At 38.0% G+C, this 19588-nt stretch overlaps 1 protein-coding gene across 19 annotated transcripts in view; it reads left to right on the forward strand.

The window, feature by feature from the left end:
* adgrb2 (adhesion G protein-coupled receptor B2) overlaps positions 1–19588 on the forward strand; it is a 320439-nt gene that overhangs the window by 250618 nt on the left and 50233 nt on the right. For all 19 annotated transcript variants that reach the window (XR_002874120.1, XM_023959844.1, XM_023959851.1 and 16 more), the window contains 6 exons: positions 7774–7877; positions 8259–8361; positions 8522–8672; positions 11481–11550; positions 13301–13367; positions 18397–18482. Coding sequence is in view for 18 of the 19 variants with exons in the window: in XM_023959844.1 (XP_023815612.1) it covers positions 7774–7877; positions 8259–8361; positions 8522–8672; positions 11481–11550; positions 13301–13367; positions 18397–18482 (581 nt within the window). In the remaining variant the exon portion in view is untranslated. The remainder of the gene's footprint in view (positions 1–7773; positions 7878–8258; positions 8362–8521; positions 8673–11480; positions 11551–13300; positions 13368–18396; positions 18483–19588) is intronic.

The raw sequence follows: 19588 nt of genomic DNA on the forward strand, positions 1-19588 counted from the left end.
CTTGGTATGAGTCTTGGTCACAACATCAGCCGGAGGTCAATCTCAATTTTTCAGCATACCAAGAAATGTCTCCATGCTTTGCTACGAAATGTCAGGCTGACCGTTATCTAGTCCACCATAGTCTGCTTTAAAGAAGAGCAAATCGACTCTCAAATGACAAAGCTATCCCGAACATCTAATGTCCCAAATAAGAGACTATCAAGGCTGTTTTGGTTTACTTATTGGTCAAAGTAATCACAAAAAGGTCCAGTGAAGGAGTGTCCAAAAAGGAGTGTGAGCCATAATCCTTATTTCACCTGATTGAGTTAGCTAAATGAAGGTTTTGTAAAACATTTTGTGTTCAGTCTACAGTCCCTGACAAAAGTCTTGTCGCTTATCCATTTTGTAGAAACAAAAGCGTATAAACTCACTTTTAATGAATCCATTGGTTTTAGAAATGTCTCATATGAAAGCTAAAACCCTCCCAAATTATGTTCAATATACTAAAATAAAATTGCTTCACTGAAGAAATATTGATCATTTAATGAACACAGAAAGGTCACATTTTGGCAAGACAAAAGTTTTGTCGCCTTGTCATAGGATGCACCCAATCTTAGATTACAGCCTCACCTGTGATCAATTACTGATCAATCAATTAGTGGGTGTGTATAAAAAGAACCCCAGCACACCAGGCCTTCACATCAACTGCAACTTGACCTCTGACAACATGCCTAAGATTCACCCTGAGACCAAAGCGTTGATTATCAAAAGGCTGAAGACCAGATCCACTGCTGAGGTGGCTAACACCTTCAATGTGTCTCAGCGTCAATTACAAAGAATAAGAAAAAGATTTGAAGAGACTGGAGATGTTTTTGACAAGCCCAGGTCTGGCAGACCCCGCAAGACAACTGCTCAGGAGGACCGTTTGTTGGTTGGAAAATCCAAGGCCAGCCCCTTTTCCACTGCAGCAGAGCTCCACCAGGCCTGGTCACCTCAAGTCCCTGTGTCAACCAGAACAGTTTGTAGAATTCTGTTACAAAATGGCCTCCATGGTCAAATCAGTGCCCAGAAACCAGCACTAAACAAAAGGCAATTGAAAAAACGTGTGGGATTTGCCAAGGCCCACAGCCTGCTAAAAGGATGGACGCTGGAAAAGTGGCAGAATGTGGATTTCTCAGATGAGTCTTCAGTTGAATTACATCACACCCGCTGCAAATATTGCAGGAGACCCACTGGAGCCCGCATGGACCCAAGATTCACCCAGAAAACAGTTAGGTTTGATGGCGGAAAAATCATGGTCTGGGGTTACATCCAGTATGGGGGTGTGCGAAACATTTGCAGGGTGGAAGGCAATATGAATAGCCTAAAATATCAAGAAGTATTAGCTACCTCTTACATTCCCAACCATAAAAGGGGTCAAATTCTGCAGCAGGATGGTGCTCCATCGCATACTTCCATCTCTACATCAAAGTTCCTCAAGGCGAAGAAGATCAAGGTGCTCCAGGACTGGCCAGCCCAGTCAACAGACATGAACATAATTGAGCATGTCTGGGGTAGAATGAAAGAGGAAGCACGGAAGACGAAACCAAAGAATCTTGATGAACTCTGGGAGGCATGAAAGACTGCTTTCTTTGCTATTCCTGATGACTTCATCGATAAATTGTATGAATCAATAGCCGCGGTTACATGGGCAGAATATCTTGATCGGATCAATGGTCGGGTTAAAATTCACCCGTGCACATGGGCACAGAAAACCTTTTTTCCGATTAGAACAAACGTTCCCATGGCTCACACTTTCGTTCGGAATGAATAATTTGGGCATGCGCAGTAGTGTAAAATCACCCGGATGCGGAAATAGGTCCCGTTGTAAACAAACCGCTGCCCCAGACATTTATACAGCAGCTCGGTAACATACGAGACGATCTTCCAAACGTGCTTTTATTAATGTTATGAATATTATGAAGTGCCTGTTCGCTCATCGTTATATTTAATCTGTGTGGTCAGTGCTTTTTTGTGTAAGAATTAAGATGGACGAAAGCTTAGGACAGGCTAACACGGGCTAACATCATTAGCCTGATGGATGGACACAAAATCCACAACCGTGCGAGAAACGCAGCAATCTGCAGCTTTCTAAGGACTGAGCGATATTTTCTGCTCTGAAAAGTTTACACAGACCGCCCCGAAAGCCACTCTGTGAGCTGGCGCCCCGAGCTCTGTTCGAACACGGGTCCTCCTGAGTCCTGCAGCCACTAACCCAGAGCGGCGGGACGGCTCGCAGTCTGAATTCTCCCACACATAACAAAACAACAAAACGCACACGTAACCCCCCCCCCCCGACACAAAATTATTAATCCAGCTGCTCTGCTCACCCGGGTGCCAGTGGACCGAGTGAGCGTCGGGGGGCACGAAGCGCTCCTCCTCCGAATCTCCCCGGTGAGGGGTGAAAGAGAGGGGAGAGCCAGCGGGGCGAGAGCGGAGCGGCGCTTTTCACGGGGCGTCCGCAGAGCGGCTGGTCGGTCCCGTATGAGCTCCAAAGCTTTCTCTCAGCGAAACACCGTCTATGCATGACGTAACCCAGAGCAGTAGTGACACACGATCGGAATGACTGTTTACATGCTCTACGATCAGATAAACGATCGGTATAACCCACCTATCTCGATCGGAAAGAAATTCTGATCCGAATGAGTCTGATCGGGGCAGAGTATTCCGAACGGCGCGTTTACATGACGCATTTTCTTTCCGATCAGGCGTTCATTCCGATTACTTTTGCCCATGTAAACGTGGCTATTGTCAAACCGCATGGATGCTGTCCTTCCAGCTCATGGAAGTCATATAAGATATTATATATGGATCTCACAGTAGCACTACTTAATTCACTGATGTTATGCAACATATTTTTGTTTTTAAAGTAAATTATTTGTTAAATTTTCACATTACTCTCTGTAGGCGACAAAACTTTTGTCTTGCCAAAATGTGACCTGTGTTCATTAAATGATCAATATTTCTTCAGTGAAGCAATTTTATTGTAGTATATTGAACATAATTTGGGAGGGTTTTAGCTTTCAAATGAGACATTTCTAAAACCAATGGATTCATTAAAAGTGAGGTTATACGCTTTTGTTTCTACAAAATGGATAAGCGACAAGACTTTTGTCAGGGACTAAATATTTGTAGACTTTCATCCAAATTTGTTTGAGATGACTGGAAAAATTAGCAAATAAATAAAAAACCAAAGCTTTGTTAATTCATTAGCAGAATAACAAAAACAAAACAAAAATCACTGGATTATTTATGTAGTTGCAGCAAATGTAAACATTAAATATAAAATAAAACTCTGTTATACTTTATTTATTCGGAATGTAGTGTATTTGTACATGTGGAGGCACTGGATAGGTCTGATATGGAACAGCTTGTGGAGACTTGACCTAAAATATCCATTCCCTTTGGAATGAACTGGACCAAAGATCCAAGCCTTTTTATCCAACATCAGTCTTTGACCTCTTTAATACTTCAACAAAATTAATGGAGACCAAGTCCCACAGAAACTCCACTAAACCTTCCAAATAGAGTAGAAACTGTTAAGACTATACTTATATATACATACTTAAAAATCAATAAATGCGTCTCAGTTATTTTTCTTTTTTACAAATAATTTATTTAACTGAAAGGTTTTTATTTTAATTAAAAAAAGCTACAATAACATGTGGGGTAATTAAAATGACAAGCTGTAAAGTTGAGTTTGTGGAATTGATTGATTAAAAAAATCTTTAATATTTTGCATGAACACATTGTTAAGGCTACAAAACAAGCAACAGAATAGTTTTGCTGTGAAATTTGACCTGGTTGTAGATGTGCCTGGAAAAAAATAAAAATAAACTCCTGACATTTTAAAAACCAAGACTTGCCAAGGAGACATAATGGTAAAAATACTCTGAAAGATGCTCCTATAATGTATCAGTTCAACTTTAATGAAAGTACAGCAATACAGCCATAAAATATCACCCTTTCTATAGGAGGTTTTATTGAAGATTGTATCTATTTAAATGTGAGCAACATGTCTTTAAGACAAACTTAACTGTGGAAGGTTTGCTTTCAGGTGTGCTTTTCCCCCCCTTCTCTTTTCAAACCATCACTTGACAGTTTTTTTTGTTTGTTTTTATTTCTGTAAAAAGATTAAGCCAACTCCTATTAGAAATACATTTGTTACACAACTGTCAAGTGTAGATATGGCTCTTTTTGAATAGTTTTTCGTGCATATTTTTTAAGTTACTGTGATCTTTTAATATCTGTCAAAATCAGTCCTATGTGAACTGATCATGGTGCTAAAGGATCCACTAAAGAATGGATTTGTTTGTTTAGGTATCTTTTAATAGTTAGAGCTGTTTTCTGTTTTCATGCCGTTGAGGCAATTGTCATTGATATACATAATATCCATGTATCCATGTATATTATATAGACAGAAAGACAGACAGACAGACAGACAGATGATTTGTGTGTGTGTGCACGTGCCTGCAGGTGTGTGTGTGTAAGATGGGTGTTGGGCTACAGTTGGCCTTTAATTTTTTTATTTAACTTGTCCTGTCCAACAGTTGGCCTTTTTGAACAGTCACTGTTTCAGCTGAGTGTTCAACACCATTGAGAAGACTAAGTCTAGATCAGAATAGAGATTTGATGATGATAAGGAAACTCCAATTTTTAGGGAATTGTTTCTTTACATTTTGTCAAATATATTTTAGAGTCATCACAAATATTTCATCAGACACATTCAAGCAGATAAATAATCTATGTCTGATTCATGGCTTAATCCCTTTCTAACTAAAAGACTGCTTTGGCTCATTGTTATAATTTTCAAAAGCGAGAACGATTGCTGGTTGTTAATTTAAAGTTCCCCTTATATATATATATATATATATATATATATATAATTATTTATTTTATTACTCGTGTAATAGAGAAGAAAAATCTATATAATGTTCCATGACCCACCTCCCATATTCCTTAAATTCAGAGATATAGCTACACACCAACATTCAACATGTCAGTCTAAATAAAATGAAACCAGACATTTACGTATTCCCAAAAGTTGATGTTGATTGATGCAACTCCCATCGGCAATTACATAATTAAGATGGACATAATTACTTAGCCCCTTGAAATTAATTATTGCTTATGTTAATATAACCATATTCGGTGTACTCTATGACATTTTCCTTCTTAGATGTTTTTAAAGGACACTCAAAAACATCATATTTTCCCTTGGAAAAAAAACAACTATTTCTGCATTCAAAAGAAAGTGCCATTGTTTTTGACCACACGTTGTTGCTTGGACCAGAAAGCATTTCACAAACATATCACACTGCATGTGCAAAGTGTCGCTAATTACCTAAATGTGCACTTAGCGCAAGTTTGCTAATAGTGGACTGTGAAGGATGTTTAACAGATTAACTAATGTGCCATTTTAGCACTTTAATTTGGCTCATTTACAATAGAGAAAGGAATAGTGAGATTGAAAGTGAGAAGAGGGAAAAAGAACTTGGGATAGAATGGGGGCCACTGCCATAAAAAAAGGGCGGTGGTGGGGTAGGTCGTCGTGGAGGGAAGTGAAGTGTCAGTAAGTGGACATAAGTAGGTTAAGCTTCCTGAGCTGAAAATAGCTATCTTCTTCATCACATGGTGGCCAAGCTGCACAAGGGAGCCTGGCTGCATGCAGTAGAGCCTCAGCCCACTTATTTTAAACTGTCTGTGGTTAATGCAAATGCTCCCGAAACAGAACTACGCTCTAACAGAATCCCTGCTCTGAGGACAGAACACTTTCCATGACACACCACCTCCGGCCTGTCGTTATACATTTGTGTCTGCTTGGACGGTCACGTCCAGTGTTTGTCTTGTCTCTATCCCTATCTAAAAAAGAAAACATAGTTTTTGCGCTATAGGATGCACCGGATTATAAGGCGAGTCAGAGATGAGTCTGTCAGTCAGACCTGACTAACTCTGGTCACAGTGATTCTAGAACCTGTTCGTAAGGTGGTACATGTTAGCACCCTTAGCCTATTTACAATACCTGAAACTGCTGACACATAAAAAAACCAAAATGATACAGCGAAAGCAAACATTACTGTGACTACCCCAACACCAACCCTGCTAGTAACACCTTTATAAAACAGTCTGACACTGCTACATGTTAGCCGTGTTAGTGTATTCACGACAACACCCAATCTTGTTTACAACCCGTAAAAAAACAGACTGATACCGTTAAAGTAAACGTAACTATGACTAGACTAACTCCCAACCTTGTAGAAAGAAAAGTGTCTAACAGCGCTACATGTTAGCTGTGTAGCGTGTTCACAATAACATCCAAACGTGTTTGCAACTTGGAAAAAACAAACGGATACAAATCAAACATTACTGTGACTACGCTAACCTCCAACATTGTTGGTAACATCTAAAAAAAAAAAGTTAGCCGTGGTAGCATCTTTACTATAACAGACTGACTTCATTAAACACAATCCGAATCAATCCATATACAAGGTGCTAAGAGTTATAAGACCATTATGGAGCAGATTTACCGGTAATTTATATGATTACTGGTATGAAGCCCATTAAGAATACTATTGTTGTAATATAAGGCTAAAAAAATAAAATTGAACTGAATTTAATTTGTAAATTTGAGTGGGTGTCTATGCTTGTCATTGGCCACCCCGCCCTCCTTGATATCAGCCACTTCAGTTATGGTCCGGTGGTACATACCATGCAGGGGTTTGTCCTCCCATGAGGATCTGTCCTCCAGCACTGTATCCTCTGTTCTCCATTGCCTGAGACATTCACTGAGCACACTATCAGTTGGGGCATTGAGCTTGATGTACTCATGCATCTTGGATGTTTCATCCTGGATAGTGGCTTCTACGCTCACTAGTCCTCGGCCTCCTTCCTTGCGGCTAGCATACGGTCTCAGGGTACTGGATTTGGGATTGAACCCTCCATGCATGGTGAGGAGCTTTCGTATTTTAACATCAGTGGTCTGTATCTCTTCCTTTGGCCATCTTATTATTCCTGCAGGGTATCTAATAACTGGCAGTGCGTAGCTGTTTATTGCCCGGGTCTTATTTTTGCCATTGAGCTGGATTTTCAGGACTTGCCTTACTCGTTGGAGGTATTTAGCTGTTGCAGATTTCCTTGTTGCTTGCTCCAGGTTACCATTTGCCTGTGGAATTCCAAGGTACTTGTAACTGTCCTCAATGTCTGCTATTGTTCCTTCTGGGAGTGAGACCCCTCCTGTGTGGACTACCTTGCCTCTCTTTTTACCATCCGGCTGCATTTCTCGAGCCCGAATGACATCCCAATGTCAGTACTGTAGATCCTGGTGGTGTGGATCAGGGAGTCAATGTCACGCTCGCTCTTAGCATATAGCTTGATGTCATCCATGTAGAGGAGGTGACCGATGTTGGCCCCATTTCTGAGTCGGTATCCATAGCCAGTCTTGTTGATTATTTGGCTGAGGGGGTTCAGACCTATGCAGAACAGCAGTGGGGACAGAGCATCACCTTGGTATAGCCCAGATTTTGAAGCCATTGGCAAGCCTTTTGCAAGCCTTTTGCACAGGTGTCCATCAAATGTGGGACATATATATATATATATATATATATATATATATATATATACACACACACACACACACAACTTCTTTACAATGGTTTTCATTTCAATGCTACAGTATGTAAATGTAAAGCTGCACATTTCAGGTCATGTTTTTCAATAAATATAATAACTGACTATAAGCTCACTGTTTTTCTTCAGGATATGGGTCCTACCAGCATGCCCTCTGTGCCACTCATGGTGGGGTGTGGGGTCTCCTGCACTGCTCTGCTTATCCTACTGCTCATCTATGCTGCCTTTTGGAGGTCTTTACACACACACACACACACACATGACACTTTCATATCTTCAAATACAATTTTAGTATTTCTAATCATACATAGTCTTTACTCACAATTTTTTTTTTTAAATACCAGCTCATACATTTGTGCTAAAACAAAAAATAAAGGCTTTTTGGTGTCATCTGTGGTGGAAAAAAACAGAATGAGGCTTAATGTAGAACAAATGGTTCACCTGCAGCAGAGATAGGTGGAGATTAGCTCAACAGAGATGATAAAATTAAGCTAATGACTATTGTCCAAACGTCTGTTCAAGCCATCAGTGTGTCAATATTGTTTTTTTCACCTGTCTGTCCGTTTCCGCTGCGGATGTGTGACTCTTTTGTTTTTTCTTCCGTCGCTCTGTAGGTATATCCGATCAGAGAGATCAATCATCCTGGTGAACTTTTGTTTCTCCATCCTGGCCTCCAATTTATTGATTTTGGCTGGACAATCGCAAACAATCAGCAAGGTAAAACGGCTGGTGAAACACACCAACATACTGTATTCGTGCACCCTGTTGGGAACATTAAAATGCATCTCTGTTTTCACATCTGTTTCCTACAACTGGTTGGTGTTTTCACATAAACCTTTCATTACTCTTTTGGTTTACAAGCATATTTCTATTTCAGGGCCTCTGTGCTGTGACCGCTGCCTTCTTGCACTTCTTCTTCTTGGCCTCCTTCTGTTGGGTGTTGACCGAGGCATGGCAGTCTTACCTGGCCGTGATTGGAAAGACCAGGTCAAGGATCATACGCAAGCGCTTCCTGTGCCTCGGCTGGGGTGAGCAGTCTCACAAACACAACTGTATTTTTGACCACGTAGTTCAGCAGTCACTTTTACTACAGCCCCTCATTCATGAAACATTTATAGCATTGGGTACTGATAAACAAAGTGTGACAGATACCATCCAATTTGGTTTTTCGGTCCATAGCTATTGTATTTTTACTTTATTACTGCAATATCAGTTTACCCTTTGTGCATTTTGCCACATAGAAACAGATAAAGTGGAGGGAAAAAATAATTATTTTGCTTGTTTTATTGTTGTTTTTTTATTAGTTTTGGCATGGACTTCAGTTTGTAACAAGCATCATTGAATACAAATAACTATAGGGAGCTAACTTACTTATGTACTTATTTAAAATTGTTGGCCTTGGAATTTACTCTTCATTGAATAACTTTGAATAAATTCACTTTTATCTCTTCAACAATTTGTGCTTTTACTACTTTTAGCTAGTAATCAAAAGGTTCTGCCTTGACATTAAATGCAAAACCAACCCATTCTTTTGTGTTAGAGGTTTTTGAATTGGCATTTTCCTGAACTGGATTCTGATTGAACCATTGTTGTGTGACGGTGTGACTGGTGATTGGGAGCAGAAAAACAGGATTATTACTGCTGGGCGGTTGCTGCATTAAGGCTACATTTATAATTGTTTTTTTTATAAAGCACCCCATTGTGCTTAAGTCCCACATTGCTCATTATATCTCATTTATCTATTCCATAAACTATTACCCGTGGCTTGATTTCCCAAAAGCCATTCTTAGTCATTTCTAATGTTTTTTTTGTTGTTGTTTTTTTAAATGCAATTCAACTGTGTGGTCATTCATTCCCACAACCCAGGCAGAGTAGAGAGGATGTCATTCCTTTGCGTCTTTCTGCTGCACTTTGCTGTTTTCTATTCAGCTGCACATCCTCAGTGTACAACAAGCTGGTGCAACAAGCACCTGGGATGTTAGGGACATAATCAAAACGTATGATAACATCTGCACAACACCACACAAGATGCTTCGAGATAGCGCTGAAAATTACAACCTTGCAACACCACCGCTGCCTCCGCATACACACATGATCTGCTCATTTAACTCCATATTGATCCCAGCAGTCTAATCTGCCAAGTCACTGATGCCCTTACCTGATAGAGGCAGAGAATGTATAGAGTGCTGTACCGTCACAGATGGGGTGATATTGACAGTTTTGGATGCCACGTGTCTGCGGCAGAACTGTCCGGCCGACTTACTGTACCGGATGTGTCAAACGGGCGACGAAAGCAGATTAAATGTCTTGTCCTCCTCATGTCCGACTCACTTTTGCAGCGCTTTCTGAATTATGAGGTTGAAATCCGTTGCTGTGGAAACAAGAGATTTAGGGTACGACTGGATCTGAGTCAGGGTGTGCAAGCCTCACACACAGGTGTGTTCAGCACATTGTACACATGTAAATTTAGGATCGATGTTGTTGACTAATTGAAACTTTGTCGTTGCTCGCTTAGTGGACCGGGCTGGCTCTCCACCATCTTATTTGTTAATGTTAATGTGACTTTTTCTAATTGCTTTTCATTTGCAACCATAATCACAGCTTTGTTAATTACATGAATATTTCAGAGCCAAACTCATTATAGGCCCAGCATTTTTCTTTTGTTTTTTGGCACACTGCAAAACAAAGTATATCTTCTTGCATGACACTCATATGCCGGCAGACAAACACAAACTGCTTGGTTTAGCTAATTAACGTGTGACTTTTTGACCACTTTTAGCAAAACTTTTAGCGTCCAAGCTTAATTAATCAATAATTGTTCCATAAAAGTAGAGATCGATCTTTTATGCCTTTCCTTTTCCAGTGACCTAAGGCACAACAGCAGTAAAGCCAAAGTCTGTTAGCTTGATGCTAACGTATCATGGAATTTCCCGTAGGATGGCTAGTGCTAACGCTCGTTTGATCTAAACATACATTGGTTAGATGAACAGCTTTATTCACACTCAAAGGCATGAATTTTCTAAAAGGGAGCCTTTTTTTTAAAGTAACCATTTGTGTCTAAAGTGTGATGCTACAGTGTGAGTGCCACCTAGTGGCCAAACTGAAACGTCCTCCAGGAGAGGCAGAACATATTTTTGATTTGAAATGGTTTATTTCAAGCAATCAAACCAATAATAGGCAGTTACAAATAAGGAAACTATACTATAAGTGTGTAGTTGAGGTCATAGGCATCCAACGAAATTATGCATTGCGTGTATACCCCATAAATGCAACTTTTTGCAGACGGTCAGTAAGAGGCAGGGTGTAGGAAGGACAGTGACATAAGTGTGACATAAGGGCAACATTAGACAGCATACACCCATATGTCATAATTTGCGTGCAACTTACATTAGCCCTACGATACACTCACCATACGCATAACAATAGTACATTCCATTTTATGACGTCCCTTAAGGTCGCCGAACAAGCCTCAAGGGGACGTGCGGCCCCTCTTAAAATGCAGTCGCTCCTCTCTATGGCCTTCTACGGGCCCAGACAACCCCAAAACTGACAGCACCTGTATGGGTCAAATGCATGTGACTAAGGCCATATATAGCATGACTAAAGACTACATTAATAGCACTAATCCTTACCTACATAGCTTCAGTCATACAAGGTCATGGTATACGCACTGATACAAGTCAGCTCTGCATTTGAATTGGAGGAGTTTGGTGCAGTTTTCCACAAGGGGAACCTTATTTGGCCAGTGTGCCTGTCTACCCTGTTACAGCCCCTTTTATCCTTTGGCCAAACCTTTTGATCTCCTCTCCTTCTGTCTCTTTGTGTTTCGTCTGCAGGTCTCCCAGCTCTCGTCGTTGCAGTGTCAGTAGGCTTTACCAGAGCAAGAGGTTACGGAACAGCAAGCTAGTAAGTGTTCTTTTTTTCCAGACCTCCTGCCTTGTCTCTCACTCTAATCGCCACTCCTTTTCATTATCAACACTTAATGGAAGCTACTTACTCCTGCTTGGGTCTATACCAGCTCAGTGCAGGGCCATTTTACTGTGAGCTGAAGAAAAAATGGATTTTTCTTCTTCTCGTAATCTTTTTAACACACACACACACAAAATCTATATTATGACCCACTGATTTTTTTAGTGAATATCACCCAGTGGATAAATATACATGTATATCCTAAACTTAGTTTTTTCATCCATCTGTTTCAATTATATTATAAAGTAACACCTAAAATGTGTGCCACAAGGAATATGTATTGAGCGAGGGAAAATTTACAAAATATCTTTTACAAAAGCTCCCCATTTTATTCTTTTTGTTAAATAAATACCATTCTTTAAATGGAAATGCTGAATTTAGATTAATTTATTTAGGAATAAAATATTTATTCTTAAAATGGCCATGATGCATATGTACATTTTTAAATATGCACTGATCTGTGATTATGCAAATGTCTGCTACCTCAGTCTCCACCAAAATGCAAAATGTGTAGCATTTTTTTTATTGTAATTTGCTGCTAGATCTACAAAGCATTTTTCCGTCTTGCTCTCTACAGAACTTTCCATTTAAAAAAAAATTCAACCACTTTAAATTCTTTTTGAGCAAATTAGTTCAGATAATGATAGATATTTTAAACAGATTTTTGTATGTTTTCTTTATTGATTTTGAATTTATTTAAACCAATGTTTTTGTCCCCCTAAGTGAATACACAAATTAATAAAGACGTCCTCTAACCTGTTTATGCATTTATCTTTTATTAAATTTAAACTGAAATTTTCTTATATTCCCAAAGATCCCTGGACTAACAAAATTACAAATATAAAAGCAAGCCTCCTAGCTTGTTTGTTTATTTATTTATCTATCTTTATATTTATTTCACATTTATTTAAACAACATAGTTTTTTTTTCTAATCTTCCTTTTAAATAAATTTTAAATAAATAAACAGGCCAGCTGGTCTATTTATATATATATTTTAATTAGCTTATTTTACTTTTTTTTTTTTTTTACTTAAGTTCTTTGGAAGAACAAATATTTATACATTTTTATGATGAAAATAAACCTTTTAATTTTTTTTAATAAGTCATATATCTCACCCATGCAAACAAAATTATTATGTTTTAGTTAAAAAGTACGATTATTTTTATTCCCACATATACACTATAGCAGATCATGACAAATGTAGCCAACCAATTGGGTCATCAGGGAATAGAGAATGCTCATCAAAAATGAGTTGTTTTTTTTTACATCCAGTATCTCTTCAAACTCATTTATAAAACAGTAATACAGCAACTTAATGACAAAATGAGCTTTTTCTTTCTTCTTTGTATCTTTTCACTTCAGTTAGGATGGGGGTAAGAGCAGAACAATCTTAATGACTTCACTGGAGGACATGTTTATACTCATTACCTCTCAGCAGCTCTCAAACCAAATTCAATTTACTGTATAAGGATTTGTTTAAGGTTTTGCTTATAATGCATTTCTTAAGGACCAAGGCATTTTTTAGAAAAAAGAAATAAATAAATAAAGCCTAACTCATGGTAAAATACCTCCTGAGGGAAGTCACTAAAAGTGCACATTCTGTGCATACTAAATGTTCAAGTCAAGAACAAGACGACAATCTTTTTTTCCTTTTCTTTTATATTTCTGATCTGGTTTTTCCTCTAGTTGCTGGTTATCTTTGGAGGGCGGTCTGCTTTATGCCTTCGTGGGTCCTGCTGCCGTCATCGTGTTGGTGAGTCTGTTCAACCTGCTTTGTCCTGGAGACATTCCCTTAGCTGTCAGATCAACTAGCCTCCCAACTCTCACAGGTCACGCTGTCTAATCCTGACTCTTTCTGAGCAGTGTACCAAGCTCAGACCTCTGGAGCATGTGCACTGATACCAAAATGTTCAGGTTAAAAAAAAAAATAACAGAAGAAACGTAAAGTTAAAAAAAAGCTTTTTGAGAGAAGATTTACAACTCGGGATGTAAAAAAAAAAAACATCCCGTTGCATAAATATTCTGTGAATAGCGTGGCCCCAAAGCATCAATATGCACTTTACTTATACTAATTGCTCCTGTAGACATTTTTATGTAAAACCAAATACCAGTCTCCATTGTTTTGTTCAACCCAATTGGGTGCATTGATTGCAACTCACTGGTCTTTAAATCATCAGTTTTTATGTGCCACTGAATTGTGTTAACTCATTTGTGCAAGATGAATTCCTTGGTGGATGGTTCCAACTCTACCAGTCCATCCAACACTAAAGCTTAGTAAATCTGGATAGAGTGTTTGAGACTGTCCTCCGATAATTGGGGTCATTCTTGCCACGGGTATGTATGAAAAGGGACTATCTTTGATGGCCATTTTTATCACAGCTGGGATTATTGACTGTATAAGAGAACCAAATTGAATGTTCAGATTTGTTAGAATAGCCATTGGTGGGCTACTATATTTTTTAACAAGTTCTTGCTAGTCCTGTGTTATTTATTTTATTTTATTTTTTTGTCAATATATTGTCTATATTGCAAGTTGTTCAAGTTACTAACTGAATGATTAGAAGCCTCAGTAAAAGTTAAACGTTCAAAACATTTGATCAACAGATCCTCCCAAGCCGGCTTTCAAGTTGTAGGGGCTTGGGTATCCAACACAAGAGTGGTTGCCATAGAAACAATGACTCGGACCAATCACTGCTTACTGACATTGTCTGCCTCCAACATGGCAGCACCCATATCGTGAAAAAATGGCGACTGAATTGACTTCATTTGGTTGGAGCCGTAGCTATGCCATTTTCTATAGGTGACGTCACACTCACTCAATCCAGGTTCCATTTACAGTCAATGGGAGCAGGTCACCAATCCAACAATTGGTGGACATTTGTTTAAAAAATATATATTTTCAGGAATCTATTTATTTCAAATATCAATAAGGCTTTGAATATGTTTTTTGTTGTTGTTGTTTTCTTTTGTTTTTTGTTGCATATTTCAAACTTTGGTGCATTTCTGCAATGTCCAATTACTCCCCATGCCCCTGATGACTTGTCCAGCCCCCCCCACCACCACCCCTGCTGTTTTTCCCAGGGCCCCACTTTAGCAAACAGCTGTAAGGAGAATGGGACGCCAGGCATAGAAACACAGACCTTCCCGCTGGAGTCTTCTCTAATTAATGAACCTGGCCTTGGGCAAATTACAGAGCAGGATGATGCTGACACACAGCTCAGGGACCAGACAGTGGCCCTCTCACAAGCTGGTGCAGCATTGTTAGTTGTCAGCAGTGACACACACATGAGAGCCAAGGAGATCAGAAAGATACAGAGTTTGTCAAGAATTGTGCGAGCAGCCGCATGAGTCACCATTCAGATGTAGCAAAGAAATAAGCTTCAAGCAGAAATACTGCTCTTGCAAAAGTTGCAGAAAACACAAATTTAACTGACAGCAGAAATGCAAGAGTTTAGCTTCTCAGCTCTGAAGATTTTTCACAGCCATGTATTAAATATATAACGTCTTTTTTCTGTAGCTGGGGGCTGCTTTCATTGGCAGCTTAAGGAAAGAATTCATGCAGATATCCATTTTAGGAGCTTTGTAATAAAAGCATCACTTTAAAAAAAATAGATCCCAATGTCAGTTCTCTCTTATGCATCGCACAACTGACATTTCAAACACAAGTAGATGAATGATCAAACCCTACAAAGACTCTCAAAGCAGGTGGAAGAGAATACCAATGGATTTTAAAAGTCAGGATTATAAAGAGTATGTCATCAGCATAGAGAATCTGCCAGATGGACTGGATTTAAGAGAAGTGGAAATGTACAAGGCTTTGTTTCGCTGTATGTGTGTTTGTGTGTGTGCATGTGTGTTCCTAATTGAATCTGTATCACATAATCCAAAATTCCAGATGTTTGTAAGAACTTAAATACATACTACTTAAGCAATCGTCTCCTATTTTCATTTATTTTTTTATTTACTATTTTCTGTCTAAACATCCTCAAAATGTAGAAATATTGTCAGTTTTTATGTTTTTTTTTTGATTGAATGAATTACATTAAATTATGAGTTCAGACTACCACAACATTCTATTGGTGATAAAAGGCAGTGAGAAAAACTGCTGTAATAGCAGTGGGTTTTTTTTTCAAGATATTAATGAGAAGATTGTAATTACTTAGTTTAGGATGGTTCAAGGAGAGTGATGTATCCCTTTCGTACACTGGTTGCTCATCCAGGTCTTAACCTAAATAAGAGTCTTTGCTATGAGCTTATTTGACCATTTACATAAGAAGTTGGCAAAAAAATTCATGCTAATCTGGCCAGATCAAATGGGGGTCCACCAAAGTATCATTGTTTGAACATGTAGTGAACAGTAGTCTATGGGGTGCCATTTCTAAAGTGAGACAGTCAAAAATTAACTGCAATATTTTTGGTTGTTTAGCCTGTTTTGGGAGAAAAATAAAACAGGTTTCATTTTTTCAGATATATATTTTCACCTTTTAATTACATGTATTTACAAATGCTACATTTACTAACTTAATATTTAGTTAGTAAGCTAAATATTTATTTTATAATTTTTTCATAATTATATAATTTGTTTACAAAATAAATGTTTAGTTTGTAAACTAAACTTTATATTTTATAACATTAATTTGCAAATTAAACATTTAGATCTGACCTATATATTTATTTTCCAAACTAAACATTTATGCTTTGTAGCTAAATATTTATTTGTTAGATAAATATTTATTTGTCCGAATCAAATATTTAGTTTTTTAACTTAATATTGAGTTTGGAGCTAAATGTTTCGCAAACTAAATATTTATGAACTTGCGAATAAATGGACTACCAAAATAAAAGCTGAACTTTGTGCCATCTCTGAACTGATTCTCGCCACAGTCGTCTCCTATGCATGTATTTGTGTTGTACTAAGATATGTCCAACCTGCTGGACATGTTTTGTCCAGCAGTGGCGTTTTGATCCTCAGCCTTCTTTCTGTTTTTCTTTTTTCCTCATTTTCTATCGCTTCCTGCTGCTTTTCCTGCTCTGGTGATAATCCTAACGTCGCCCCAGTGCATGCTGGTCCAATCACAGCCCCTTTACTAATAGAAATGACCTCAACTGTTATTCCTAGCTCATACATTAATATAACTTTCCTTCTTTTGAAGGTAAGCAGATAAGGAGGGGACGGTGAGTGGGCATGGGGGCTGTTCTGTTATAATAATCTCGCTAAATTCGATTAGCGCCCCCTGCTGTTGGATGGAAAATAAGCACTTTTTAATTTGTGTACAATTATTGGGATTAATGACGCAGACAGAAGGCTGTGGACCATAACAGCTGTGGGCTCTAAAAGAGTAAACAGAAAAGAGAAAGCTTTGGTAGTGTTCCAGCAGAAGTGGCTGTGCCGGCAGGTCTCAAAGTGTAGCGATGTCCTGAGAAGAAGCCTATTTACAAAAGAATAGCCGTTAAAACGGCTCATCAATGTTTTCGGCCAGCAGTTGGGCACCAGGTTGGCAAGAATCAGTTCAGAGAGAGCGCAAAATCCAGCTTTTATTTTAAGAGTCCATTTCGCTTATGGGCAAGTTCATTTGCATATTAGCTAAATATATAGAGAGGAACTAAACATTTGCTCCAAACTGAATATTTAGTTAAAAAGCTAACAAATAAATATGTAGTTACAAAGCTTAAATGTTTAGTTTGAAGAAAAAAAATCAGTCAGATCAAAATATTTAATTTGCAAACTTGATGTTTAATTTTGTAAAAAATAATATTTTACATACTTTTTCCCCGCACATTGTGTTTTGCATTCTGATTGCCTGTACACTGTCCCCTTGTTTATCGCGGTGTATATGATCCTTAAATAACCCGCGAAATGTTTAGGGCTACACACTTTCTAAACTTTTCTCAGACAGACATGGAACTTTTCACACTTTTCTCTGTTGTTTAAATTCTCAAAGTCCAAACCTTCATAGTAAATTACATCCAGTATTACAGAATGAAATAAAAGAGATTTACTTAACTCTGGAAAGCTGCACGTCTCTGTACAAGAGACACGGTACGGAAGACATTGATTGGCATGATCAACAGCAAGTCAGAACAGAACAGATTGCTGTAAAAAATCAAAGAAAAGAAAAACAAGTTGTGCTGAAAACAATTCTCAAAACAGCGAGACTGTGAAAGGTCAACCGCAGTACAGCCAGGGAAAACACTGTTGACCATTTTCAATGGATCTCCTCTGTGCTGTTTCCTGTACATTCACTTTCACCTAGAGGATTTTCTTTTCTTAATTTTCTACGAAGGTTTGAACTTTGAGAGTAGAATTAAGAGGGAAATGTCTTTAAATGTTTAATCTGTCGGAGAAAAGTACACAAAGTGTGTTTTACAGCCTTAAAACATCTGTAAGAAGTGTAAAAATAAATAAACAGAATAAAAAATGACTACTTTGTGGAGTTTGTATATCAGGAGTAATTTTTTTGAGCGTAACACTTGGGAGGGAACACTGTAACTGTGTTTTTTTTATTTTTTATTTTTTTACATAAACTTAAGCTTTCGACATTTACTTGTGTTTTTAACCCAATTAATTTAATATTTTTCACCAAGCAAAATAAATTGAATATGTGTAACATAACAAACACCTCTTCCCTTTTGTCCACTTTAAACTAACTGAAATTTAAAAAAAAAAAAGAAAAAAAACATATTTTTCTTTTTGGTCTCAACATTGCAACTGAAGTTTGAAGTAAATTTTTACTGTAGTTATTGCTACTTCCAACATGACAGATACTATTTGTATTTTCCAGGTGAACATGCTTATCGGAATTGTGGTGTTCAACAAGCTTATGTCTCGCGACGGCATTTCAGACAAATCTAAAAAGCACCGTGCAGGGTAAGTGAATATATCCACTTGTTTTTTTTTGTTTTTTTATGTGAGAAACAAAATGAGACTCTTAGTGTTTGCCAAAGTTACCGGAGAATAATTTTGTGGCACCTAATTTAAACTCCTGTCATGCTTGTCTGCACAGACACACACTCATACACCTGTTTCCACTAACAATAATCAAAAAGGATGATCCAATCTGCTAAGACAATGAGCAGACATCTGTCGTGTTCTTTTGCTCTTCGAGATGAATTTCAGCATCACCTCCACACATCTCATCTCCCAAACTGGCTTTCACAGATGAGCAGGACGTAAAAATCAATAGGGACTTGAAATCTTCCTGGAAACCTTTTTAGACATCATGCTTTATTGACACATATGGACATTTAATGTATTCAAACCTGTGACATGCACGAAAACCTAGCACTGGTACATGCATTAAAGCCGTTAGCAGGCGTGTGCCATCTCATCCATCCATCTTCTTGGCTTTTATTTTTCATACATATTGATTTTGCTGACTTCTCATTTTCTTTTTTTGTTTCTTTCAGTGCACATCCACCAATGTGAATTGTTTGTTTAAATGCATATTGATTGTTTATATAGACATGGGTTCGTGGTACAAATGGGTTTTGTCCAAATTCCTTTTCTGCATAGTACATTATATAGTGCGTTTGCCATTCCGTAGGACTGTCTGAATCTACAATTCCAAAATCCAGTGCCCTAGAAATTACCCACAAATCTCTATGAAAAACCAGTGTGCATCAATGCTAATTAGGTTGTTGGATAAAGACTACAACGCAAAAGAAAAATTGACATTTGAAATGATTGCATATGAACCATCTCATCATCAGAACACAGTGATTCATAAAAAAGTTCATATTTATAAGGTTTATTATTAGGGGCAAAGCAACGGGGGCAATGGGTGCGGATGCCCCCCAGTAAAATGCTTTGCCCACTCCATTCCCCTCCCCCATTTTTGAGTCAATATTTGTATTATTATTATTGATAAATATTAAAAAAAAAACATCATAACATCTCTATACATTTTGCAAAAATAGTTAAAGCAACATTTTAAATGAAGATGGATTTTACATATCTTCTTGTGTATAGATATT

The sequence above is a fragment of the Oryzias latipes genome, chromosome 11, assembly GCF_002234675.1.
Source record: "Oryzias latipes chromosome 11, ASM223467v1".
Classification (NCBI taxonomy): domain Eukaryota; kingdom Metazoa; phylum Chordata; class Actinopteri; order Beloniformes; family Adrianichthyidae; genus Oryzias; species Oryzias latipes.